This window comes from Peromyscus maniculatus, chromosome 12, assembly GCF_049852395.1.
Source record: "Peromyscus maniculatus bairdii isolate BWxNUB_F1_BW_parent chromosome 12, HU_Pman_BW_mat_3.1, whole genome shotgun sequence".
Classification (NCBI taxonomy): domain Eukaryota; kingdom Metazoa; phylum Chordata; class Mammalia; order Rodentia; family Cricetidae; genus Peromyscus; species Peromyscus maniculatus.
Genome location: NC_134863.1, coordinates 26,969,093 through 26,993,663, shown reverse-complemented (window position 1 = coordinate 26,993,663; position 24,571 = coordinate 26,969,093). Strand labels below are relative to the sequence as shown.

The window sequence follows — 24,571 nt, the reverse complement described above, 5'->3', positions numbered from 1 at the left end:
ATACTGGGCTACTGGGCTTTCCATCAAGGATTTATAACCTCTTGGAGAATAAGGCATGTGTTAAAAGTTTAACAGCAACACCGTATTTAAAGAGACCAAGAAACAAGGGAAATGCTCTCAGCAGGTAGCTGCTGCTTTCTGGCCAAACAGAGCTGTGTGTATTTGGTGTCATAGATTCCGAGGCCAGAGAGCCCAGGAGGCTGGAGCCTCCTAAAAGCAGAAAATAAAAAGGAATAAAGATACTGTCTTCCTTTATGACTTGCGAGCCTGGGCCCTTCATGAGTACCAGGCCCGGTCTCTACAATTCTGCCAAAATAAAACATCACTGTGCCATCAAATCTCTTTTTCCTGGCAAGAGAACTGAAGCTCAAAATGGTTAACAGGTTTGCTTAAGATCATGCAGCTCATGGAGCGTGGAGCTGAGGTGGGTTCTCCCTTGTGTCTAATTCTACCATCCGCATCCTTCCCAAGACATCCTCCTGCCTTTCCCCACATGGTAGATCCAGGCCAGGGTTTCTCTCCCTAACTGGATTGGCAGAGTGTGGAGGGCTGCAGTTATGGGGTCACACAAGCCTCCCCTCACACTGACAGCTTATCAAGGTGCCCTGTGTACAGCAGGGCTTTGCAAATGTGTGCCACTCTGATGGAACCACATGTGGGGGCCGAGAGGAGCTCTGGCGACCGCCCTTCACCAGCGGCCTCCTACACCCGTCCATCCTTCCTCTCCCCCCCCCCATCTGCAGGCCTCTGTCCAAGCTCCTGGTCCTCTCAGAAAGCAACCCTTGGCAGCATGGAGCCCATTTGTCTCCCAAATCCCAAGGACAGATGGCGCAGCCAGGAGGACTCTGTTGCAAAGGTCATGAAGTCCACGTGGCTGTTTTGATGATCATACAGAGAAGGGACACAGACAGGGTGGCTTCAGGGGCTGGGAGTCTGGGACACTGCTCCGTTTGGCCTTGGCTTCCTCCCTTAAATACTAGTGTCATTGCTGCCAAATCTGTGACTCTACTTAAAGCTAATGTGGCTGAAAGCAATGGGACATTACAGTTCTTACACATGGCTGCCCCATCTGGCTGGTCTGCCTTCAAGAAAGTTGAAGACTTGGGGCTGACCGAGGCATCATCTCCCCAACGCCCCACATCTGGGCAAGAAGTGCTGTGGTTTCGAAGGCCAAGATCTTTCTTTCTGAATGAACTAAAGGTCCCGAGAGCTAATCAAGTGAGCTAGAGATGGCTGGCAGGCCAGAACTATTGGGCAGCGACAAGGCTGATTAACACTAACAAAATCCTTCCAAGATGTTTCAGGAGCAGGTCACCAACGTTTGGAGAGGTTAAGTGACTTTTCAAAGGCACTACCCAACTGGAGACCCACAGGGATGCCAGGGCAAGTGGCTCACTGGAAAGCCACATCACTTAAGTACCACCTCCCTCTGAGGCACGTGATTGGCAGGATAGCCGCCGCCACCGCCACCGCCACCGCCACCACCACCACCACCACCGCAGACCGCCCGGGGCCCTTCTTTTGTCCTCTTGCCTTGGCTTACCCCTGACTCCCGTAGGTCAGGCACCTCTCCAGCGGAACCCGCAACACCCGGTCGCTCAATCCCACGAAGAGCGCACGCGCACTGTGCAGGATGCGCAGGCTCCGAAGAGGTTCGAGGCGCCCAGGGGGCAGCACGTGCAGCTCCTCCAGGTAGCAGCCCCGCAGGTTGCGACTGGCGGTGGACAGCGCTTTCAGGATGGTACCTGACTCTGGGGGTCAGAGGAAAGTGGCCTTGGAACCAGTGGCAGCTCGCAGCTGATTCCTTACCCGGCAACAACCACTTCCCCATCTGGCGCGCAGACGGGCCCGGGCCGGCTCACCCGTGCCTATGTAGAGTACATGGTAGAGCGTGTCCTTAGCTTGCACGAGGTCTACCACGAGATGTGAGAAGCGGACGCTGTCCTGGGTGACACAGGGCTCTGGTGTCACCGGCTGCACGGCTTCGCTCATCAGGAAGAGCCGCTGTGCATCCTGCAGGCTGCGCTCCGTGAGGTTCTCGTTGGGTCCAGTCTCAGGCAGGGTGCCACACTGCCACAAAGCACCCAGTCACTGGAGCCCAGTCCTCACATGCAGGGGCTGCCATGGCATCCTTCCCACCCATGAAGACCTTGGGTAGACACTAATTCTCCAACACTCCTGGTCCCCAGCATTCTTTCTGGGCCCCTGGATCTTTCAGGAAAGGATGCGTTTTCTTTAAAACTAGGTGAAATTGAGACTGGGAAGATGGAGGAGGAGAGACCTGCCGGGGTTGGGGAAGAGGATAGGAGCGCAAAGGGGTCTGTCCAGACAAATCATTTGAATGTGAATGGTATCCTGTAATTTTAAACTGCTTTGTAGGTGTCCACCCCCGACAGTGGGCCAAGGTGTTTTCTCCTTTATCCTTACTGGGCCAAGGTGTTTTCTCCTTTATCCTTACTGGCTCCAAGTTCGCGTTTTCTACTTTAAAGCGGGAAGGCAGTCATCTTTTAGTGCGCACCACAAGGACCCTTGCACAGAACCAGAAGGGATGACCTAGTATAATCCTGTCCCTGGTTCCAGCAAAGGAATAAGAGGCTCAAGGGAGTTGGGTGACCTGACCAACATCACTGGGCTGGATCTGGCTCAGAATTGCTGAACTGAAAAAGCCCCAGCCTTTCCCAAGGCCAAGTCACCCGCGGCACAGTCAGCTGGAAGGACATGAAAGTCAGTCATCTAGGCTGGGTGCGGTGACCCGCACCTTCAACCCTAGCATACAGGAGGCAGCGGCAAGAGGACTCTGTGAGTTCAGGGTCAGCCTTGGCTACAAAGTGAGTTCCAGGCCAGCCAGGGCAACACAGTGAGAGCTTCCTCAAAAATAAAGAAATAAATAAAAAATTCTGCCATCAGCCCTTTATGCTTTCCCATCACAGTATAGGGGATGCATGTACCAACCATGTCGGCCCCAACTACTGCCTGGATTCAGAGATCCTATAGGCATTAATTAGTTCCTTTAGTGCGCATACTGTGAATGATCTCTGATAAAAATCCCCAAGTCTGGCCACAATCTACCTGTGTAGTGCCCTCCTGGTCTCTCCTGCTTTGTAGAGTTGAGGTCCCTGCCTCTCTGGACTTGTGGAGTCAATTCCACAAGAGTGGGTTCCCTAACCCTGCCTCTCCTCTATCTCCTTAACAGCAGTCTGAGGAGTCACCACCCTCTTGGGGACCCATCACAGACCCCAAAGCCTAGAGCATCAGGGCTGTCCTGAGCAGCTGGGAGTCCATTTGTGGCTGGTGAGAGGCAAAGGAAGAGAAGCCGTACCTGGAAATTGGGGATGGGGTTGGCAATAGGGAGCCAGGCAGCCCTGGGGTTCTCCTGGTAACGAAACGGGCCATTGAAAGCCCTGGAGATGGCACTGAGGTTGAAGGCGCAGACGGCGGACGCGGCGATGCTGTTTCTAAAAGGCAAGAGGTGGTGGAATGTGGTCCTTCCTTTGGGATTCGGCCCTCCCTGTGGGCCAAGCATCCTTCCTCGGAGGCCCCTCAGTCTGCCACCATTCCTAATTCCCCTAGGTTAGGAAGTGACTCTGATGAGCCTGGTACCTTCTGCACAGTGAAGGGTAGGTAATCCTCACACTCTCCCACCCTACCACAGGAGGATCCCATGGGCAAGAAGCACGGGGGTGTCCATCCCTCTGTGACACTTCATCCCCTTCCCTTATTCAGTGAGGGGTAGAACACAGTCAGTGTCCCACATTTTAGCTGGGTGGTGGCGGCGCATGCCTTTAATCTCAGCGCTAATCTATCCAAGTTTAATATGTTATACTTTGATATTTGATTCCAATCTATTCTGCTGTATGCATGTATGTATTACATAGATGGGTAGCATGCCACTGGTTTATGCTGCATCCTGCAACTCCTCAGAACTAGATAATCACTACAACCCTTCCAGGCCCAGAATCATAAGTCTCTATGAATGTGAAGTGACCAGGTCACAAGATGACATCGTCACATCCACCTGTCCAGTCTAGTCTCTGCACTGGTTTCTCTCCCAAATGTATCCATACTGTGGATGGTCCCAGACCCCCCCTGTGCCCCTGAGTCCTGACCTATCCTTCTGCTGGTCTCCCCTCAGCCTGGAAAGGCTCCTACTCCATTCTGCACAGAGCAGGCAGCATGAAAGTCCTCAAATTTACACCTCGCTGCTCAGCGGCCTGTATCAAATCCCCAAGTAATGTCTCCATGTCCACAGGGTAAAGATCAAAACCCTGAGAGTAGTCTGAGGTCTCTGGGGAACCCCCCACCTTATTCTCTCCCACCTCCCTTCTATGCCCTCAACGCTCCTGTCACACTGGCTTCTTCTCAGTACGTGAACATTTTTTCCCCATCCACCCAAAGCTTCGCACAATTTATGGCATGGGGGCTGGAATGCCCTTCAGATCCCAGGAATTTCACTTCCCATAGGAAGCCTCCTCTGATCTCCACCCTGGACCCCACTTTCTCCCTCTGTAGGAGTTAGCAAGGTTAAAATGGGTTGCTCAAAATAGCCTTGCCCACTCTAGACTATCACCCCCTTCATGGCATTGCCATGGCTGCTTTTGCTCACTGCTGTCCACCCCCCCCCCCCGCCCCTACCACAGGACAGGCACCTGGCATGGAGGGGTTCTACAATAAACCGTTTATTTTTCCTTGATGTCTCTCCAGCTCTTTTTGCTCTCTGTTCACAGTCACTCACTTTCCTACACCGAGAGCCAGCCATACTTAGTCATGGTCAGCAGCTTTTCAGTTCATGGCTTGTGTGAGCTGTGCTGAATATCTGTCCCCTGGCCAGGATGGCCTCTCTGCTGCTGCTTGCCAGTCTTACCCACGTCCCCTCCCGCTGCCTCAGACTGTCCTTTCTGTAGACAACTTGGGGCATCCAGCGCCTGCTACCTGGCATCACTCTGTGGCTCACCAAGCTCCTGATGTCCTTACAAAATACCCTGCACAGCATCCCCCGCTGCAAAGGCCTTCCTCAGTCTCAGTGGGGCCCGTTCACCACTCTTAACCTGAAGATCACTTGATTTGTTAGCCTCCACACGGAGGAGCAGGAGAGGAGAGTCTGACATCCCTGGAACGGTTGCCTTTCCTCACATCCAAGGAAACAACAGGGGTGCCAGATGCCAGCTTGCAGGTTCTGGGGTAGCCAGGAGGGAGGAGGCAGCAGGATTCTTGGAATGCTGCTGCACGTAGGTGAGAAGGGGCCATAGAGAAACGGTGCCCAGGGCTGCCGCCCCATTCACCCCATGCAGGCTTCATCACTGTCCTCACCAGCACGCTCTCCCTCTAGGAGCCATCAGCCAGCTCCCCCCCCCCCCTGCACATCTGGCCTGGGCCTGCCCTTCCCAGCAACTCAGAGCAGGTCCTTACCCCTCCAGAGGTGGTAAAGCCACAAACGACCAGCTGCGGGAGCCAGGAGACCTCTGCTTGGTGGATGCAGACACCAGCCTCTGAGAAAGGGTCTGCTGAGCCCACCAGGCTGCCAGGCTAGGCAGGGCAAGCCCTGGAATGATAGGAGAGCTGGGCACTAGAGTGGGGGGACTCACACGTTGGTGGTGAAGACGCCATAGATGAGGTCCTGCTCGGGCAGGTGGAAGGCACTCTGTAGCTCGTTATAGTAGAAGGGGACCTCTCCTGGGCGGGAGCAGTTGAGCCGGGCCTTCATAAACGTCGTCCATGTGTCCTCCAGCAGGAAACGGCCCCCCACATCATTCTTGCACACTCGAGCCACCCGAGAGTACACAGTGCGTCCACAGTCATGCTCCACTGCGTTCTCCCGGAGGAAGAAATACACAAACAGCCCAATGTCGAAGGATGCCACGAAATTTGGCTCTGTGGGGATGGAAAGAAGAAGGCGGAGTAGGAAGGACTTGACTGTGCCAGTATCCTCGGGTGGGCATCTTGAATCCTTCCTTGCTGACCCAGGGGCTCCAAGGAAGCCTGGTCCCACTTCCACGTAAAGTGAAGCTCTCGTTAACAGTGTTACTTCATGGGATAAAATACTCTATCATAAGGACTTCATTGGTTCCTCCATTTAATCCTTGCTATGGTACAGAAGGCAAGTCCTAGGACTCCTGTCCATTACAGATGAGAACATCACAGCAGAGAGCAGGTTGGTCCTTGCTCAAGGCCATACAGCTAGTTAGTAAAGAAATGTATTCAACATCAAGGGACAGGAAGTACTGTCTCCTTATTTCCTTCCTAATTTCTTCCTTCCCTTAAGCCCTTCTCTATTCAGTTTCTAACTCTCTCCCCTAATAGCCTGCCCTTTGTCTGCTCTGGGTCCTCGGGACATCTGGGGCTCAGCTCCAGTGTGCCTTGGTCTTTGGGGAGACACCTCCCCTGCCCCATCTGCTTTATTGATGAAGTAACTGAGATGGGAAAGGCCCATGGAGTTTCGAAGGCAGGACAGAGCCGCCCCAGGCCTGGGCCACCTTACCATTGAGCCATTTGGAGTTATACTGGGCCGTGCGAAGCGGGGGCCCATTGCCCAGGCTGCGGTAGATGGCTGGGTCCCGACCTGAGAAGTCAATGACAGTAGCGGCATAGAGCTCCCCCTGGGAGGAGATGACGGCCGTCGAGTTGTGTCGTGGGTCATAGGGGCATCGGGCCACGCCATTGATCTTCTCGATAGTCCGGCTGAGGTTCTCCACCTGGAGACAGTGGGAGAGCTTTACCATGGGGTCCTGAGAACATCTGTTGTTTCCACCTCAGAGCTGTCTCCTCTGGGACCCTTGGTTTTTGTTCCCTCCCTCTCCCCACCCTCCCATGTCTCAAGTACCCTCATCATGGCCACTCTGTGATCTCATAGCCATTACAAAGGGTGAGGTCCTTCACGAGTGTCCACTGGACACCAGATGGCTGTTTCAAATAAGACTAACGAAGAAAATACTAAAGAGAGGTTCCATTTGAATTTCAGATGAAGATTTTTTTTTTTTTACGTTTGTCCTAATATTTCATGGACATACATTCTCCACCCACCCTGCTACATTTTTCAGCCCCCCACTCCAAGCCTGTGTGCCCGGGTAAGACACCATGCCCTGAAAACCCGCCTTGCCTGCCATTCCCAACGGCCCACCTGTCTGCTGGAGCACACTGGGGAAAAGGCATTGGTGCCGCACATGAACACCTTCCGACCGGAAACAATCAGGACTCGCACGTAGTTCTGACACTCCTCCTGAGGTGGGAAGGAAAAACAATGGAGGGCCACAGCTCTGCGTGTGTAGTTCTGGGCATGGTTACTTCATACAGCTGCATCATCGATGCCAAGGAATGTCCTTCCACGCCCCTGCCCTGGATCCACGCTGCTCTGAGATGTTCCAGCTTGTGTCTGTGGGAATCCATTGTCTCCCTTCACCCTCGTCCCAGTCAGGCTTCTGGGGCAAGCGACCCCATGCTCACAAGGACCCCCAACATCTGACCATAAGCTTCCAGAAGAGTCCCTGCTGCCTCCGGCACGTACCTCCGTCTTCCCTTTGCTCTGGCAGGAGCGACGTGTGTCCTCACTGGAGGCCCACTCTGTAGCCTGTGGAAGGAACGGGGACATGATCTGGTGTGCTCCTGGACACTGCTCATTAGGGTAGATGGCAGCCTGAAGGTTAGGGCTTTCTCTCCAAGCATCTGAGGTATTGGGGGGGGGGGCTGTCAGAGACTCTCACCCTGAGGTCTTATACTAGAGAGTGGTCCCCCAGCCAAACACTTTCTCTGCTTGATTGGAGTGGGGACACCTAGGGACCTGCTTTCAACTTCATGGGCTCCATTAAGCCCCTCACAGCTTTCTGGGAGCCTCTCCCCGGGACAGCTCTGAAGCTTCAAGGGACCAAGAAGGGTTTTCAGTACCACCTAGGTCTTGGTGGGGGACAGGAAATGTGCCATCCAGAAGTCCCTCAAAGGAATGGGAGGCTAGCCTGGGTCTCTTTCCGAAGGTTAGACTTTGGATCTCTTAGAAACAGGAGCTGTAATTGTCCCACTAAAGCCCTGTGACATGTTATGTTTCCCCCTCAAGCTCTGTAGACACTGAGTTCTTGGTGACAATTGAAGATACGTGGTAGGCCATGGGTAAGAGTCTTCATAGGCTATGTGTGTTTGTGCCCTCTGTCCTGCTGGCTCCAGGAAATGAAGACTTCCGCTCGCCTCAGTTACTCCTCGTGAAGTCTCCCGTTCCCTTCTGCCATTTTGTTTGCTCTTTGCAAACACAAGCTGAGGAGGACCTTGAACTCCGATCCCCCCAGCCTCTGATTTCTGAGTTCTGGGCTCACAGGCATCTCCATGCTTCCCACTTTATAGAGCGCTGGGAATGAAAAACCAAGCTTTTGTTCACCTCCCTCCTTCACTCTGGCATCATTCACACCGCCGTGGGCTTAGGGGCTGGAGACACAGCTTTCTCATGCTCAGAGCACTAGGAGAGGGCTGTCTCCACCCAGGACCCCCCCCCCCCGCCCCGTTTATTCTCTCCCCATCTCTGAAGAGCACTGAAAGGTGATACTTGTCACACAAGCAACTGCCAACAGCGCTGATGTATAAACATGAACCACACAACCTGTCCTAAAAGGCCTGAGTAAGCAGATCTCTCTCTCTCTCTCTCTCTCTCTCTCTCTCTCTCTCTCTCTCTCTCTCCTCCTCCTCCTCCTCCTCCTCCTCCTCCTCCTCCTCCTCCTCACATACACTCAGCTCCAATTCCTCACAAAGTTGCTTCGCTAGACAATGGGAAGCTGGGAACAAAGAGGGAGCCCCAGGGCTGATCCTTGCCTTCCAGACCACCCCGTCACCTCTAAAGAAGCATGGCTGCTTAGAGCAGAGAGAGGCTGACCCCCCACCCCCACCCCAGAACCTGCACCCAGGTTCCACTAAGCATGCTGGGTCTGCCCCTCTAGGTCTGCTTCTCAACTTTAAAGAAGGGCAGATGACCTTTAGGGTCAGGGTTCATCTGGACGGAAATGATAAGGCATTGCTACCCTAAGGACCCATCGGGTCCCAGGTTAAGCCCCACAAAAGAGAAGATAGGTAAGAGTTCTTGGGGTTTCTGGGGGCAGGAAGGGTCAATGACCCCCCTCCCCCCACACACACTGAAACACAGACAATAGGTAGACAATGGAAAACTGCACAGAGCCTTGGGGTTCCTGCATGGGGCACATTGAAGGGGCCAGCCTGTTCTTAAGGGGGAAGTTAAGGTCGTACGGAACTCATCAATGGTACAGACACATGCCAGGGACTTGGCGTTCTCTCTTTGACCCTTCAGTGTAAGGGAGAAAACTAAAGCCAGTGGGGTTGAACTATCCGATCAAGGTCACAAAGCTGGTGAGGAACAAGCCGCAAAGCAGACCACCGATCCAGGCACCCAGGAGCCTTCTGCCTCCCATCACAGTCAGCAGATTCCATGAAACAAAAGTTAGACCATATGGCCCAACAAGGACATGTGTGTTTATAAAACGGAAACGGCACAGAAAGGGCTTTTCAGAGTCGTTTTTATTTGAAAATTATTTTTTATCAACGTAACGATGTGCAATTTTTAAAAACATAAGACATTATTAACAATTCCCCTAGAAACCACTCCTTCCATCCCGCAGCGGCTTTGCCCCACAGCAACCGCTTCCCGGCGGCAGCTGTTAAAAACCTACACCCCAAGGCTGGAGAGACTGCTCAGCGGTCAGCATTTGCTGCTCTTACAGAGGATGGGGTTCGGTTCCCAGCACCCACGTTGAGCGGCTCACATTCACCTGTAAATGCAGCTGAAGGGGATTTGATACCCTCATTTGGCCTCCCTGAGCACCTGTACACATGTATACACACACACACACACACACACACACACACACACACACACACACACACAACCTAAAAGTCCTAAATATGTAAATCCATCTCACACTCAGCTTTAAACAGGAAAAGGCTCTCCCGCTTGTCTGTCTCCATTTTTACTCCAGCCCAGAGCACACCTATAACTCCCTTGTATGTCCTTCCTCAACAATTCATATTTTAACTAAGATCCAATATTGGTATTCACATGATTGTAAATACATAAAAACTCTCCCCTCCAACCAGCTACTGTCTCAGAGTTCCCTGACGGTAAGCCACTGATTGGGGACTCAAATCACGTTGAAAGAAAATGTGCTGCCAGTCAACACTTTCATCGCCTAAAATTTTAATGTAAACTTATTGGAAGTGCTCTTATTGAGATGCGTTTCTATCACATATTGATCTTGCACATTAAAAAAGAAGGAAACTTCAGTAAATCTAAGTGTCTTTAACCCTCTTACATTCAGTGCACGCCTCTTCTGAATTCCTTTCTATTTGGAACTGTCACTTTTCATATTGTTGCTTTTCTTTTATCTAGAACAACATTCGTCGAACCACCCAGGTGTCAGCAAGGCAGGGATTCTCAGAGCGCTTCATCCTGATCTTCAGGACTTGCTTCTGAGCCACTGACTGGTCTGCAAGTCTGGATGCAATCCTCTCTTGATCTCACCAGAGGTGTCCTCCACAGGTCTCTGACCCATCCAGATTCGTCTTTCTTGTAGGCTCTTCCAATGACTGTCGTGCCAAAGGGACTGCTGCTGACCAGTCAGACGGCATGAATAATGACACCTGCTCAGGCTACAACAACCACATCAGGACCGAAGTGTAACTGTGGCTAGCATGACTTCAAGATGCTGTCCATTGGGAGACACCCCTGACTTCAGACTCATTAAACTGTGAAAATGGTTATCTGAACGTCAATCAAATACTCATAATCAGAGACGGCTTCCTTTCTCAAACAACCTTCTCCATTGATTTTTCTCAAATGTTCCAAAAGAAATGCCTTTCCAAATCATTTCTGTGTGCACAAGTGATTCTGATAATCTATTAGTTTCCTTCCTCATCTTCATATCCCAACCTCCCAGTAAACCCATTGCTTGTGAGGCCTCCTGCTGGCTAAAACCAGGGCCTTGCCTCTCTTCTGCTTCCCGAAGCCAAGTTGCCTTGGTTCTTGATTCACTTGCTTACTGTGGTGGCATACAACTCTAGTATCTTCCTAAGAAGGAACGTTGTGGATCAGTTTTTAGAGTTCACTTGTGTCTGATTGATTCTTTCTTCATACTGATGGTTTTCATGCAGAATTCTAAGTGACTATAGCCCCCACCCAGTTTTATAAACATTTATCCATCGTCTTCTCAATTCTGGGATCACCTGAAGAATCTGGTGTAATTCTTCCTCCTCATCTGTCAGAAGAATGCCATTCTGTTTTCTTTAGACTGTGTGTTTTATTTTAAAACCAGCGTGGAGGCAGCCTTGGCGGGTTGGGGCCAAGGGGCACGTACTCACACCATACGATAGCACTCACGTGGAAAGTTTTATTGGGGGGAAGGGAGAAGGGAAGAGAGGGAAAGCGGAAAGAAGGGAAAGAGAAAAGGGAAGAGAGGAAGAGAAGAGGTGCGCTCTACCTTGTGGCAAGAGAGGAAGGGAAGGGTGGGGGTTTCTCTTAAAGAGGACTTTATATAAGATGACTGACGTCGTCAGGACACTGGGCCCACCAAGGTATTGCCTGCTCATTGGCCGGGTCCCTGAGGGGCAGGTCTGAATGCTAACACTCTGGAAGCTTTATGCTCCCCGCCTCCCCCCCTAAAAACAGGGCTTTTAATTTGATGTAAGTTTGGGTTACTTTTGACTTGAAGACTTGGCCTTGGTCTTAGCAATTTTTTTTTCTTTTTTCTTTTCCCTTTCTTCCTCAGCCTTCCCTGTCTTTATTTTGGAAAGTGTATTAACCCAACCCATGGTTGACCCACCTGCCTTGGTACAGTCTCTAGCTTTCTGGCATTCCCTAGTTTTCACTCCTTGATCCTACTGTTCTGATTTTGGTAGACTTGTCTTCAACTTTTATCTTTGAATCCTTCGATTCTTATTTTCCTAATTGTAAGGCTAGCTGTCATACTTTCAACTTATTGCTTTATAAAAACATTTTCATATGTAAGGAGATAGAAATTAGTTTGTAATTGGATTTAAAACGCTTCCTGTTTCTTGTATATTCTCTGCTGCTTGCAGCTTGTGTCGTTTCATGTTTATTTTGGTCTTCCCCTTTATTTTAAGGCTTTCCTCAAGTTGATGATTTTTGGCTATTTGTGCGCATTTCTTAAAAGACCCTAGGTATTTTCCACTGAAAAGAACCAAAGCTTCTTGAAGAAATGGCTGGTTCCATTTCTTCATGTAAATGCACAAGGCAAGCTTAGAACATCTTGTCGTTCCAGAATGCTAGGACACCACACAAACTAGATAGAATTAGACAGAGAGGACCCAGAAGCCGACTTGAAGAGGCCTCTCACTGTGACAGATGGGGTAGCTAAGAAAGATAACAGCAGCCACAGCAGAAACACATCAACAAGTGTAAACTCAGGACTCTGAAATAACAACAAATGAGAGGCTGGGAGGCAGCTCACTGGGGAGAGGGCTTGCTTAGCATCCACAAAGCCCTGGCTTAGATCCCTACCTAGCACTGCATCACACCCGCATGGAGGTGCACTTGGGGGATGGAGGCAGGAGGATCAGCATTTCACCATCATCCTTGGCTACATAAGTGAGTTCGAGGCTAGCCTGGAATACACAAGACCCTGCCTCAAAAGTTGATAGATGGATGGATGGATGGATGGACGGACGGACGGACGGACAGACAGACAGACAGACAGACAGACAGACAGACAGACAGATAGATAGATAGATAGATAGATAGATAGATAGATAGATAACCCACCATTGAAAGGTACTAGAGAGCTAGTACCTCAAAACTAGTTCATCCAAAAACCAGCACACAACAGCAGAATACTGAAAGGGCATAGGACATGTCCTGCAACAGTGTGTCAAGTTGGTATATTGATTGTTTCAAGTTGAAATCACCTGAGGAATTGAAACTTTAGAAAGGACCATTTTGCTTTACTTTTCCTACAGGTGGCAAACAATGAAGTGTCTTGTGGCAGAGGAATCCTCTCCGTACCAGAATAGGACAATAGCTTTCATTACCAGAGACTGATGGTAGCTAGCACAGTAATTACAATAAGTAACTCACTGGAGTAACGTTTCTCCAACTAACTTTTACACCTGCCCCCATGTATCTTAGCACCATCCCTAAGAATTTAGATCCTATAAACTCGCTGTTCATTGTTTAAAAATATAAAGGCTTCTTGCTTTGGTCATTTATTTGGATTTCATTGTTGTGTAGAGATCTCCCATTATGTGTGAATCATGAAAACATGTATGGTTTTCTCTGGTTAACCAGTCTTGTATCTTTTGGTTCCCATCCAACCAAAACCCTCAGAAGAAGTCAGGGAGTGGTGAGGAGATGACTTTCTCTTCTATATTAGTGTATGCTATTCAGTTGCTTCTCTTGCCCAGCTAAAGCAACTTCGTGGCGGAAAGTTTTATTTGTCTTCAATGTCAATGAGTATGGTCGATCACGGCAGGAAAGGCACAGTGCTTTATGTCTCGAGGCTGCAGCATTGGGAGCTTGCTCACATCTGGAAGGGCCAAGAACCAGACAGCAGGCCTGTAAACGGCAAGGCCTGCCCCCAGTGGTTCACACTTCCGACAAGGATCCACCTCTTAGATGTCCCACAATTTGCCCAAACAGTGCCATTACCCAAGGACAAAACATTCAAATGTGAACCTGTGGGAAACATTTAGCAAACCCTCAGCTTGCCTTTGGTACACAAATGTATTGTTGGGTAATGAAATAGCAAAGGAATTTGCTTTATAGAAGCAATCTAGTCAATATACTGTAACACCAAAGAGTAGATGGAGCTAGGAAATGATCATCAATACCACAGACAGAGATTCTATGTACCTCCCGAGGAAAATATCCAGCACCTATGCAGTCATCTTGCCAGAGTCCAAATTGATGAAGTCTGTAACAATCAATGAACATCTGATGCAGGGACAGAGCATAAATTATGCCACCCAGATTGTAGTCAGAAGAATCAGGAAACTCTTAGACACATGACCAGGTTTCTTCAATAAATAAATCACACAAAGAAAGAAAATGAAGAAACATTGTTTAAGGACACTTAAGAGACATTTTAGAAGCTGTAGTGTATTTGGATCCAAAAGTACTTTGACTTTTTTTCTTTTTACTGTCCTGGGGATGGCTTCACACGTGCTAGGCAATAGCTCTACCCCTGAGTTATGTCCCCAGCTCTATATTGAAATTTTATGATATGATTAGGAAAACTTTAGAATTTAGTGAAGTGAAAATATTTCTAAGTCACTTAAAAGTAATCCTTAACTTTAAGAAATGTATAGTGAAGTCTCTCTCTCTCTCTCTCTCTCTCTCTCTCTCTCTCTCTCTCTCTCTCTCTCTCTCTCTCCTTTCTCCCTCCCTCCCTTCCACGCTTACCTCTTCCTTGCTTTAATTCTTTCAGCTTAAGTTTGTTTTGTTTTTTTTTTTAAATAATGCTGGAGATGGAATCTAGAACCTTCCCCATGCTGGGCCAGGGCTTTCCCACTGCACTCCATCTCAAGCTCTGTGTACTGAAATCATGATTGGTGTGGTATGTCTGAGATTTGCTTCAAATGACTCCTGACAGGGAGGTGGGGACCCTAGATGTGACAAGTGTCACCCTGAGCTAATACTGAGTGCTCTGGTTTATTGTGCTGTTGTTTTCTCGTGTGTGTGCTATTTTACACCACGAACAATTGCGTTTAAGTACCAAACATCCCACTGGGAACTCTGTGGGCAGAGTTCTTAGGTGCTTATGGGGGGGGTCTCTCTCTTAAGCTTCCCCCAGGAACCCCATCTCCACCATACTCTAGAAGTCTGGTCTCTGATCTCACTGAGTTTCTCCAGCAAAGATTCCTTCATTCTCCAGTCTGGGAGCAGGGAAGGGTGAAAGATTTAAACTTGAGTTCTTTGTTCTAGACCCATACCCCATGAGTGCCCTCCATCCTTCCTATAGACTCTAAACATGAACTCTCCATTGGGACTCTGAAGAAGAGGTCTCAGCCTCTTTTATTGGGTGAAGGAGACCTGGTTCCAGTCTTTCTGTTTAGAAAGTGGCCTATTTCAGCTGTCTTTATTCTATAATACCCGGTACCTCAGTCTGAGATTTTCTGGAGACTCGGCTTGCTTTCCTGCCACACCCCCCTCTGTAAGTTACTCAGTTCTGTTAAGTCAGGATGATCCTTCCATCCACTTCCATCTGAGAGAGAGAGAGAGAGAGAGAGAGAGAGAGAGAGAGAGAGAGAGAGAGACTTTCTTCTCCACAGACATGTTCCCTCTCATTCTCTCTGTTGTGTGCATGTGTACCTGTCCCTATCAGAGCTCCCCGCGTGCCTTTGGTGGGTTCCTGCGAGGCAGTGGAGGTAGGCAGAGATTGTGTTGTCAACAGCAAGAAGAACGCTTTCTACTTGGACTACCTCAGAAATTCCAGGTGATGAGCTCAGGTAAGCTTACCTGTGGTTTCTGTGCTGTGAGGAAGTGTGGTGATATTTTATCTGTGCTGAAATGTGATATTTTATTTGCATGTTAATAAATAAAGTTTGCCTGGAGATCAGAGGTCAGCGAGCCATAATAAACAGAAGTCAGGCGGTGGTAGCCCATGCCCTTAATCCGATCACATGGCAGGCAGAGTCTCAGTGTGGTCAAGGACACAGCTAAGCGTGGTGACACGAACTTTTAATCCCAGTACCAACCATAGAGACCTGGAGGTCTGTATAGACAGGCAGTGACAAGGAAGTCATGTGGCTGGGCTTAGAGTCAATGAGAAGGTAGAACAGGAAGGCAATAAAACCACAGGTTAGACAAGAAGAAGCTCTCTGTGGAAGCTACTGCTGGTGGTAAGCTAAGGCTAGTCATGGTTATTCGCTCTGATCTCTTCGGCTATTACCTCTGTATTTGGCTCTGTGTTTCTTATTTAATAAGACTGTTTAGAAATTGGTCTACAAGGAAGAGCAGGTAAGCCACCAGGATACAAACAGAATGGTCGCTGTGTGGACATGGCAGCTCCCCTAGACACATCAGAGATGACCACTTAGCATCAGCACTATCTGAGCATTGAGTTCACCACTGAGCAGAGTCTAAACTACCAACAGCCCCAGGCTGTTGGGCCCAAATGTGGAGGATGGGAGGCAGGCTAGAAGAGAACTGGGATCACCCCCAATGTCTTCCCAATCCCCGCAAAAAGTCCTATTACATGTTTTGGTGTGTATGTATGCTAACATAATCATTTCTGTTCCTACAGGCCTTCTGGTACCCTAAGATCATAACATGGTAGCAATTAGGCCCTGGAACTGCCTTGATGAAAGTCATTCATGAGTGCCTACTTGGCAAATTCAGGCTAGCATCATGCTGGCCTCCCCTAGCCTCCAGCATGGCAGATCACACACCTTTTTGAAGATGCTGATGACCATTTGTTGAGTTATGCTGGTAATAGTGACAGCAGATGAGCTGACTTGATTTCCTCCCCCTTCTCATCCCCTGCCCTCACTTTACCCTATACACACCACACACACACACACACACACACACACACACACACACACACTCACACTCACACTCTTGCACACTCACACACATACGTACTCTCTCACACACACTTGCACACTCACACACACTTGCACACACACACACACACACACACACACACACACACACACACACACACACACCACTCCCCCTCTGTAGTACTTGAGGGTTGGGAAGGAGCTGAGGATTTCAATTCTCCTTAAGGAACAATCGCTTACATCAACTGTTTAATAGTGCTTAGGTTCTTAGAGGTCCCTTTAATGGACACTGGTTTGCATAAACTGTTTGCACTTAGATTTCTTTTTAAACAGATGTCAATTATTTAAAGCATCAGTAAATCACTTGAGGTTTAAATTGACTCAAATCACACTCTGGGGCCCAGTGGACAGCTTAGTGGCCCCCTCCCCTGTCAGTGAGATTGTACAGCCCATTTCCAGCCTTTGGGTGCTGCTGAGCAGCTCGTCATTGTCAATACCCAGGACGGGGAGTACGGTTCTCCAAAGAGGGTATGCCAGGTCACACGACAGAGTGGGTACTTAGAGCCCAAAGCCAGGGTTTTCTACTCAGGCCAGGCAACTGACCAGAGCCCCAGGTCTGCCACCCACTTCAAGGCACTGGATGGCCCGCCACAACCTCTTACATGCTCGCCCGCCACCTTTGTGGCCAGACAGTGCCTTCTAGAATAGTTAACAATGGCATCGATGTATTAATCTCCCTCCTTGGTTCTGTTAGAAGAACCCAGCCTGAATTTTAAGGTTGAACCTTTAGCAGCCATGCTGGTGAAGGTGAGTTCTTGGTGCTCTTGGAGTTGGTTTGCAGGGTGCTTTAGAGAACCCCACTGAAGCTGAACCCCGATTCCAAGCATGAGCTCTGGGGGTATCATAGGTGTCTGTCTATGCTAAGACCCTGTCAACACCGAAGTAGATGGACCAAACCCCAGTTCCCAGTCTGAACATCCAGAAAGATACGTGACTTATGTCCTGTGGACCAGCTAGAGAGGAGGCCAGGGCAGGCCGAGCCAGCGGGGCAGCACCCCAGATAAGGCTTTCTCGACATCCTACAGCAGTGGTCCCTAAATTTAGCTACCCATTGCAATTACTTGTGAGCTTTTGAAAACCCCAGGGTCCAGGCTGAACCCCGAGCAATCAAATGAGAACCTCTGAGGTACCAGAGGTGCCTGTCAAAGCTCCCCTAGCAGTTCTGGGGCACAGGCAAGGGAGCCAATGGTCTATAGTCGGCCTCATTCCCATCCTAATTTATGGTAGCCAACTGTGTAAGCCAGGAACCTAGACGTCACCCCTATGGTCCAAACATGACTAAATTCATTATATACAAGTCAGTATGCCTGATGATCCTCGGGTTATGTGAGGCTACGGCCCTGTATGACCTTATCACATTAAGATTTCCTTCCTGTCCTCCGTCCCTCTTCCATTGCCCCCCCCTCAAGCCTTTTCATCACTCAGCTGGACAATCACAGTTGTCTCCTGGCTGCTTCCTCCACGATTCCAGTACCTGCTCTGGGTCAGGTGACCTAAATGACAAGTCTATTCCTGTCACTTCTCTGTTTAAACTCATTAATGGATCTCTATTGCCTTCCAAATAATATGTGGACCCCTCCACAGATCAGCCATGAAGACCCCTCTCTCCCCCAGGGCTTCACCTCCCACCTCCTGCTCTCTGATCCTGCCCTGCCCCCCACAGTGCTATGTTATCTCATCCCTCTGTTCTCCCCTTTGCTTCCAGGCAAACACAGCCTTTGAGCTCCAGCTCAAAGGCAACACCTCTCAATAGCTCGGCAGACCCTGCTGGGCCTGGAGGGTTCCTCCTGCCTCCGGCCACCATCCCTTGCGGCTTCTCACAGCTCTGCCTTTATTTCTCTACATCTCACTCTTCTGCCTTTTCCCACTCTCCAGGGCCAGAGGACCTTCATTTGCAGACCATGGGAAACCAATAAAAAGCAACTGCCAGGTGCTCAGAGCAGGCCCCCCGGATCACCTGCTTCACCTTTGTTTGGAACCTCTGGGCTGGCTTCCCCCATGTCCCGACCAAAGTCAGGTTTGGCTTTGTCGCCTACGGATGCCAATTACAAGTTAGTCTCTGGGCTGTCCACTGTGAGCATGGACTGGTGACTCTGGGAACTTGGCATGCCATAAGCCTGGCCTGCAGGGACATGACACGTGGTCCCCTTAGAGGAAAAGGAATCCTAAACTGTCTTGTGCGCATTCCTTGGGGTAAAGAAATGGTCCTCACCTTTAGAATGTAAATGCAGAGCACCATGCTGTAGTACCTCTTCTCATCCCTGTGCTCATACACCTGGCAGAAGCAACTTAAGGGAAGAAGGAGTTTGTGTGGCTCCTGGCCCATTACCAGAAGGTGTACAGTCCCTTACAGTGGGAAAGGCATGGCCGAGGATGTGGAGGCTGGAGCTCTGTCTGAGGCTCCTCACATCTTGATGGATCAGGAAACGGAGACCGGGGCCAGCATCGGGACTAGGTTATAGCTGTCTATCCCCAAGTGACCTATATCTCCCAGGTAGGCTCCATATCCTAAAGGTTCCACAACTTCTCAAAACAGTGCCACCAACTGGCCATTAAGTATTAAAAACCCATGAGCCTGTGGGAGATGTTTCACCATCAGCCCATAGTATACATAGGCCTAGACTTGGCCTTTATGGATATTCATTAAGTGTTTATCAGATGGATGGCAGGTTGGATTAGGGAAAGTATGCATTAATGGATACATGGCATTTCCTTTCCCCCACCCCTTCTCCCAGGTTCCTCTGACCCCTCCTTTCCAAAGGGCACATCCCTTAGATACTTCCTCTGGTGTCCAGCTAAGAGGTACAATAGTCACTGAGCGTGTGGACCAGGTTGAATGCAAGGAGACCAGAAGGTCAAACTAGCTTATCAAGGAGGTTTCCCCTTCCTTAACTGCTTGCTGCTGCAAAGCCGCACACCCAACAGCCCAGCACTTGATTAACGCCCGAGTTCTAACTAGACTGTTTGCATCCATCATCATCTTTCCCTGGAGTCAGAGATTCTGCTTGTCTAATACCCCCAAGCTCCCAGCTCAGTGCTGGTATTCAATAAGTGCCCAGCGAATGCTAGGCTGTCAAGACAGCTCCTGGACAGGCCAATGGAAGCTCTCCCCTCCTTGAAGAAGAATGGCTGTCCTTTCTCGATAATGTTCAGCCTCAGCAGAGAAGGTTTGGCATCTGTTTCTCAATCTGGGATAACTGTTCTGGATCAAGGAGTCCCATTAAAAAGTCTCTCAGAGCACTTAGGGAATTATGCTTGGGGAGCCTGGCTTGGCAGCAGATAATAAATCAATCACAGTTCAATGAAAATGCCGAGATAGACCAGGATCTCTCAGGCCAAGCTAAGAAAGGAGCCAGGGACACCATTTCCCCTGAGGCCCAAACTCTGGGTTGGGCTTTGTACTCAGTGTGACTCACTGGCCTCGTTTGCTCTGTAGAGTCCCATTTTTAGCGCAAAAGTTCTGCATCTTGGCAAAGCCCTCAGTCCCAGCCGACGGGTGGGGGGCACCTCAGCCTGGTGCCCCCTTTTCCTTCCCTTGTCAAGCTCCTCAGCACAATGCACGAGACCTGTGTGTACCTCCATGGGTGAGTGCCCTGCACCCCATTTCCACGTGTCCTCCCAGCGGTGGCTTTGATAAGCAGGGTTTTAGTTGGTGACCAGGAAAAGAATAGGGGGTTCCTGCAGTTCATCCTAGGGGATGATTAGGTATCCCGCTACTCACACTGCCCGGCTTCCAGCTTCCAAATACAGAAAAAAAACACAGGAAAGGAAGAAAAGCAAATGTACCTGAAGAAGGGAAACATTGGCAAGGCTGAGTCTGAAGAGGTAGTTCCTGTGAAAATAAAATAAACAGAATGAAAATCACAAGTCACTGACTCTGTAGGTAGGACCCCGGAAGGCAATCTCCCAGCCCAGGTCTCATGGGGTGCCAGGAAGATGTCCTCTGCAGGACTTAGGGTGAGCCAACCCCAAGGAAGAGCTTCACCTTGGTTAGTTCATTGAACCTTCACCCAGCCTGGCAGTAGCTACAGGAAACTCCATTTTACAGGAGGCAGGGTGCGTAATGGTCCAAGTCACAGAGATGGTAAACTGAAGAGTTGGGAGGAACGAGCGGATAAACCTGTAGACTTGGTGGAGTATCTGCTCCTGGCTGACCCAGCAAGCGCAGGAAGGAACTGCCTGGATCCACTGTTAAATAGAACTAACAGAATGCCATTGTTTTGGACTAAGTATTCATAAGAGGCCCCAATGCACCAGACTGAAAAATCAAAATGGAGTCACTTATGCTCATGTTCGACGCTCATCATGAAAGCAAAACTGACCTTCTTCTGAGAAACTGGGGGAAGAGAAGGACCACATTCCCAGCCAGGCTAGTTTCTGTTGCCATGATAGTGAAGTGCTCTCTGCCCTGAGTCATGTGACATCACCTGGAGCTAACGATGACTAGTCTTCTATTTTCTATCTCCCTGTGTCCACTTTACAAGGCAGGTAATTTTGAAGTCTGGAGGTCCTACTTTGTTCTGTTCCCATCCCCACCCCCCTGCTTCCCTTCTCTGTCTCTAAAGCCAACCTCTTCGGCCACGTCCACCAGATTCTAGAATCAAGATAAGGTCAGTTAAGACCTGCAAACTAAATGGCTTTGTTTAGTTTGTGACCTCACCTTTCCTAACCATGGAGCCTGTTTCTGTTCAACTGAATCCTCGAGACCTCTTGCAGGGAGGCAGATAGGCTCCCACAGAGGCCCCGGGATTCTGTGTGAAGCCTCACCTATACCCAGTGACTCTAGATTTGCCTTTTCCACAGCCTCTCCCTGGACTACTGTCTCCCCAGCCCAGCCTGCACAGTCCTACATATATGTTTATATGTAGTCCAGCCTCTACACTATTCTCATGTGACAGCTGGTGGCTCACAAGCCTTAACTGTGATGATGATGATGATGATGATGGTGATGATGATGATGATGATGGTAATGCTAACATCATCAAATTCAGCACCACCACTGATCCTGTTTGAGCTCTAGCAGCCAGATGACCAAGACTTAGAATTTGGGAGTCACGAGGGTGGTGGGGAGGGTCAGAGTGTGCCATCACAACGAGTTCAGGCTGTGAGAATAGACCCTGTAGCAGAAAGAGGTGGGATTCCCAGCTCCACTGTTTAATGGGGCCTTGTGGGCCTCGGTGTCTGTGTCCGCAAAATGGAGAACTACTTCATGCCTGACTTCTTCATGGTCCCGTGGAGACACATTAAAAGGCTTTATTAATGAAAAGCAGATGTAGCTTGTTTTTTTTTTTTCCAAAGAACCTTCTTTCCTTTTTCTATCTGCCTTTGGCCATCCTCTTCAGGTTCCTGAACTTTTTAGGAATAATTAATCTAGGAACTTCTGGCCACCTCAGCTGTGCTGAGAAGAGACGAGGAGAGACTGAGCCAGAAAGGGAAGGAGGGCAGGGGTGGGAACGGGACACTGAAGGCTGGGAGATTCCTCTCATGACTTGGCTGCTGGCCCAGAAGGAGATTCACGCTGCTTCTCCACTGGCCTAGGGCGGGGTGGCCTTGCCCATGACCTTGGCTCCAAGCCTCTGCTGTCCCTCCCCAGCCCCCTCTCCAGGTCCTTGGCAAGAGCTTCCTGGCCCCGGGACAGATGGACTCCAGCTTGTGGCTCTACCCCAGCTGTGTGCTCAGGTAATGTCGGCATCTGCTCACAGCTTTAACAAATTAGGGGAAACATCACATCACTCGATTCATTTTTATCCCATCAAAAATCATTCATCATAACATCTCAGTCAGCTCTCAGGGAGCTGGGAGATGTGAGCAGGAAACCATTGCACCCCGCCCAGCTCCCGATCCCATAGGGAATAAGGCAGGCTATAGATGGATAAAAACATTTCCCCAGCCTGGATTCTGGAGGTCAAGGGGTGTTGAGGAGAGAAGGGGGGAAAATCAGGCAGAGGTTGGGGGAGGGGGGTGCTCAGAAAAAAAAAAAAAAAAAAAAAAAACAAGTGTGGAACATCAGAAAGAGCCCAGGATCCAGGATACCAGCTCTAGGGGCAGAAAGGACCAGTCCAGGATAGAATGCCTCCTTCTCTAAAGGCAGAGCTAGGCTCAAAGGCTCAGGAGAAGCTGTGCCTCTAGCTACATACATGAAGAAAACCTGCAGACAGAAAACATAACCACCTTCTTCATGGGAGACCCAAAGTGGATCTGGGGGACAGTGTGACCACAGGCAGGTGGCAACCTCTCTGTCACCCTTTCTCTTTCTACAAAATGGGAGCCATCACAGCATGTGCCCCCAGGGCTGACAGTGAAGCCCAGATTATTTTCTACATGCGTGGTTTCCTACATACACTAGATTACCTGTTGTGTGGTGTACTACATGTGTTATCTGATTTATCACACAGCTGCCGTATAACATTGTGCGTGTGGCAGTCCTGAAACAAACATTTTTTTGTTTTTTCTTTCCAAATTCTGTCTTGAGGTTCAGAGCACAGTCTTGGGATGCTACTCTTTGGGTATAAAAAGGTGTCTATGTATGTTTGTGGGTTTGTTTGTTTTTAGTATGTATTATATTTTAATTTATGGTGTGTGTGTGTGTGTGTGTGTGTGTGTGTGTGTGTGTATGCGGGAGCATGTGAGTGCCGTGCATGCACGTAGGTCCTGGGGATTGAATTCAGATCGTCAGGTTTGCCAGCAAGCTCCTTTATTGGCCATCTCACTAGCCCTGTTTGTTTGCTTTGCTTTTTCATTTTTGGAGACAAGGCCTCACTATGTAGCCTAGGCTTATCCTGAACTCAAGGTGATCCTCCTGCTTCAGCATCCGTAATGCTAGGGTTACAGATGTGAGTGGACATATGCTGCTCAAAGTGCTGGTTGGTGAAACCTTAGCCAGGAGAAAGAATGGCATGAATATCCATTTCCAGGTTATATTTCTGTAACACATACATACATATATATATATATATACATATATATATATACATACACATATATAATGTATATATGATGTTGCCACAGGCAGGACCTGAGAGCAGGGGATGTGAAATCTCTCTATTCATGAGTTGGCAACCTTCTCAAAATAGAAAGCAAAACAAGTGTTGTCTTTACTGGGAAAGAAAACCCACACTCTGGTCTGTCTGCATCTATACAGACCATCTCTCAGAGGATGCTGGGAGCGCCTAGAGAGGCCTGCTCGTGGGAGGGGTGGCTTGGTTCTTATTGAATATTGTATGTAGCTGGCCTGTTACACGGTAACACATACAATGCTGCTATAAAATGATACTTCATTCAGGAAAATTTTAAAAGCTTTCAGCTCCAGCATCCCAGCATCCCTGGGAGGTTGGCCATGGAAGAGGCTCCAAGGTCGTTTGCCCAGACTAAGGACCCAGCTCAGCTGACTGCAGACGGGAGCTTTGTAGGTGACTCACCTCCTTTTCACAGAGCAAACAAAAGGGGGAGACCGAAAGGGCAGGCATGGCCAGTTCCATGGCGTCACCTGGAGTGTCCTTCTCACCTGCACAAGCTGAGCCAGAATGTCATGCTTTCAGCTGTCCCAACACAGACCCATAGCCCTGGAGTTAGGAGGTCTGAGTTCTAGTCCCAAGCCTGTGTCTTCTTGCTGTGTGGTGTTGGGTTAGACCATTTCAACATGGGAGGCCTTGTTGAAACAAGGCTGGGGTCTAGTCCTACCGTTTCTGACCCAAGAGACTGGGGAAGACTCAAGTATTACCTTTCGGTAAGTTCCCAGGGGCTATGGGGGAAGCTGGCCTAGGGACCCCCCGCCTTATCTCTAAGCTCCTCACGGGCAATGAATGGTTCATGGTGGTTAGTTCCTCCTTTTCTGCCCAGAAGCCTGGAAGATGCAGTTTTGCTTCTGAATCTGGATCTGGACAGTGGGGGACAAAGGTGGACAGGCTACAGAACATGAGGCCCTTTATAAAAGAAGCATATGACCCACGCCGGCACCCGAAGTGCAGACAGCCAGATGGCCAGCAGGGGGCTCCTGGGCACCTCTAACCCGGCT

The 24,571-nt window shown here is 49.5% G+C and overlaps 1 protein-coding gene across 3 annotated transcripts in view; it reads right to left on the bottom strand.

The window, feature by feature from the left end:
- Positions 1-24,571, bottom strand: part of Sema5b (semaphorin 5B) — a 123,940-nt gene that overhangs the window by 11,069 nt on the left and 88,300 nt on the right. The window contains exons 1-9 of one of the 3 annotated variants that reach the window (XM_076548806.1): positions 20,880-21,450; positions 20,344-20,389; positions 7,499-7,561; positions 7,115-7,213; positions 6,476-6,689; positions 5,583-5,868; positions 3,320-3,455; positions 1,863-2,070; positions 1,544-1,751 (exon numbers count right to left, since the gene is read on the bottom strand). In XM_076548806.1, coding sequence (XP_076404921.1) covers positions 1,544-1,751; positions 1,863-2,070; positions 3,320-3,455; positions 5,583-5,868; positions 6,476-6,689; positions 7,115-7,213; positions 7,499-7,561; positions 20,344-20,389; positions 20,880-20,974 — 1,355 coding nt within the window. In that variant the 5' untranslated portion in view covers positions 20,975-21,450. The other 2 variants (XM_076548807.1, XM_076548808.1) reach the window with 2 other exon arrangements.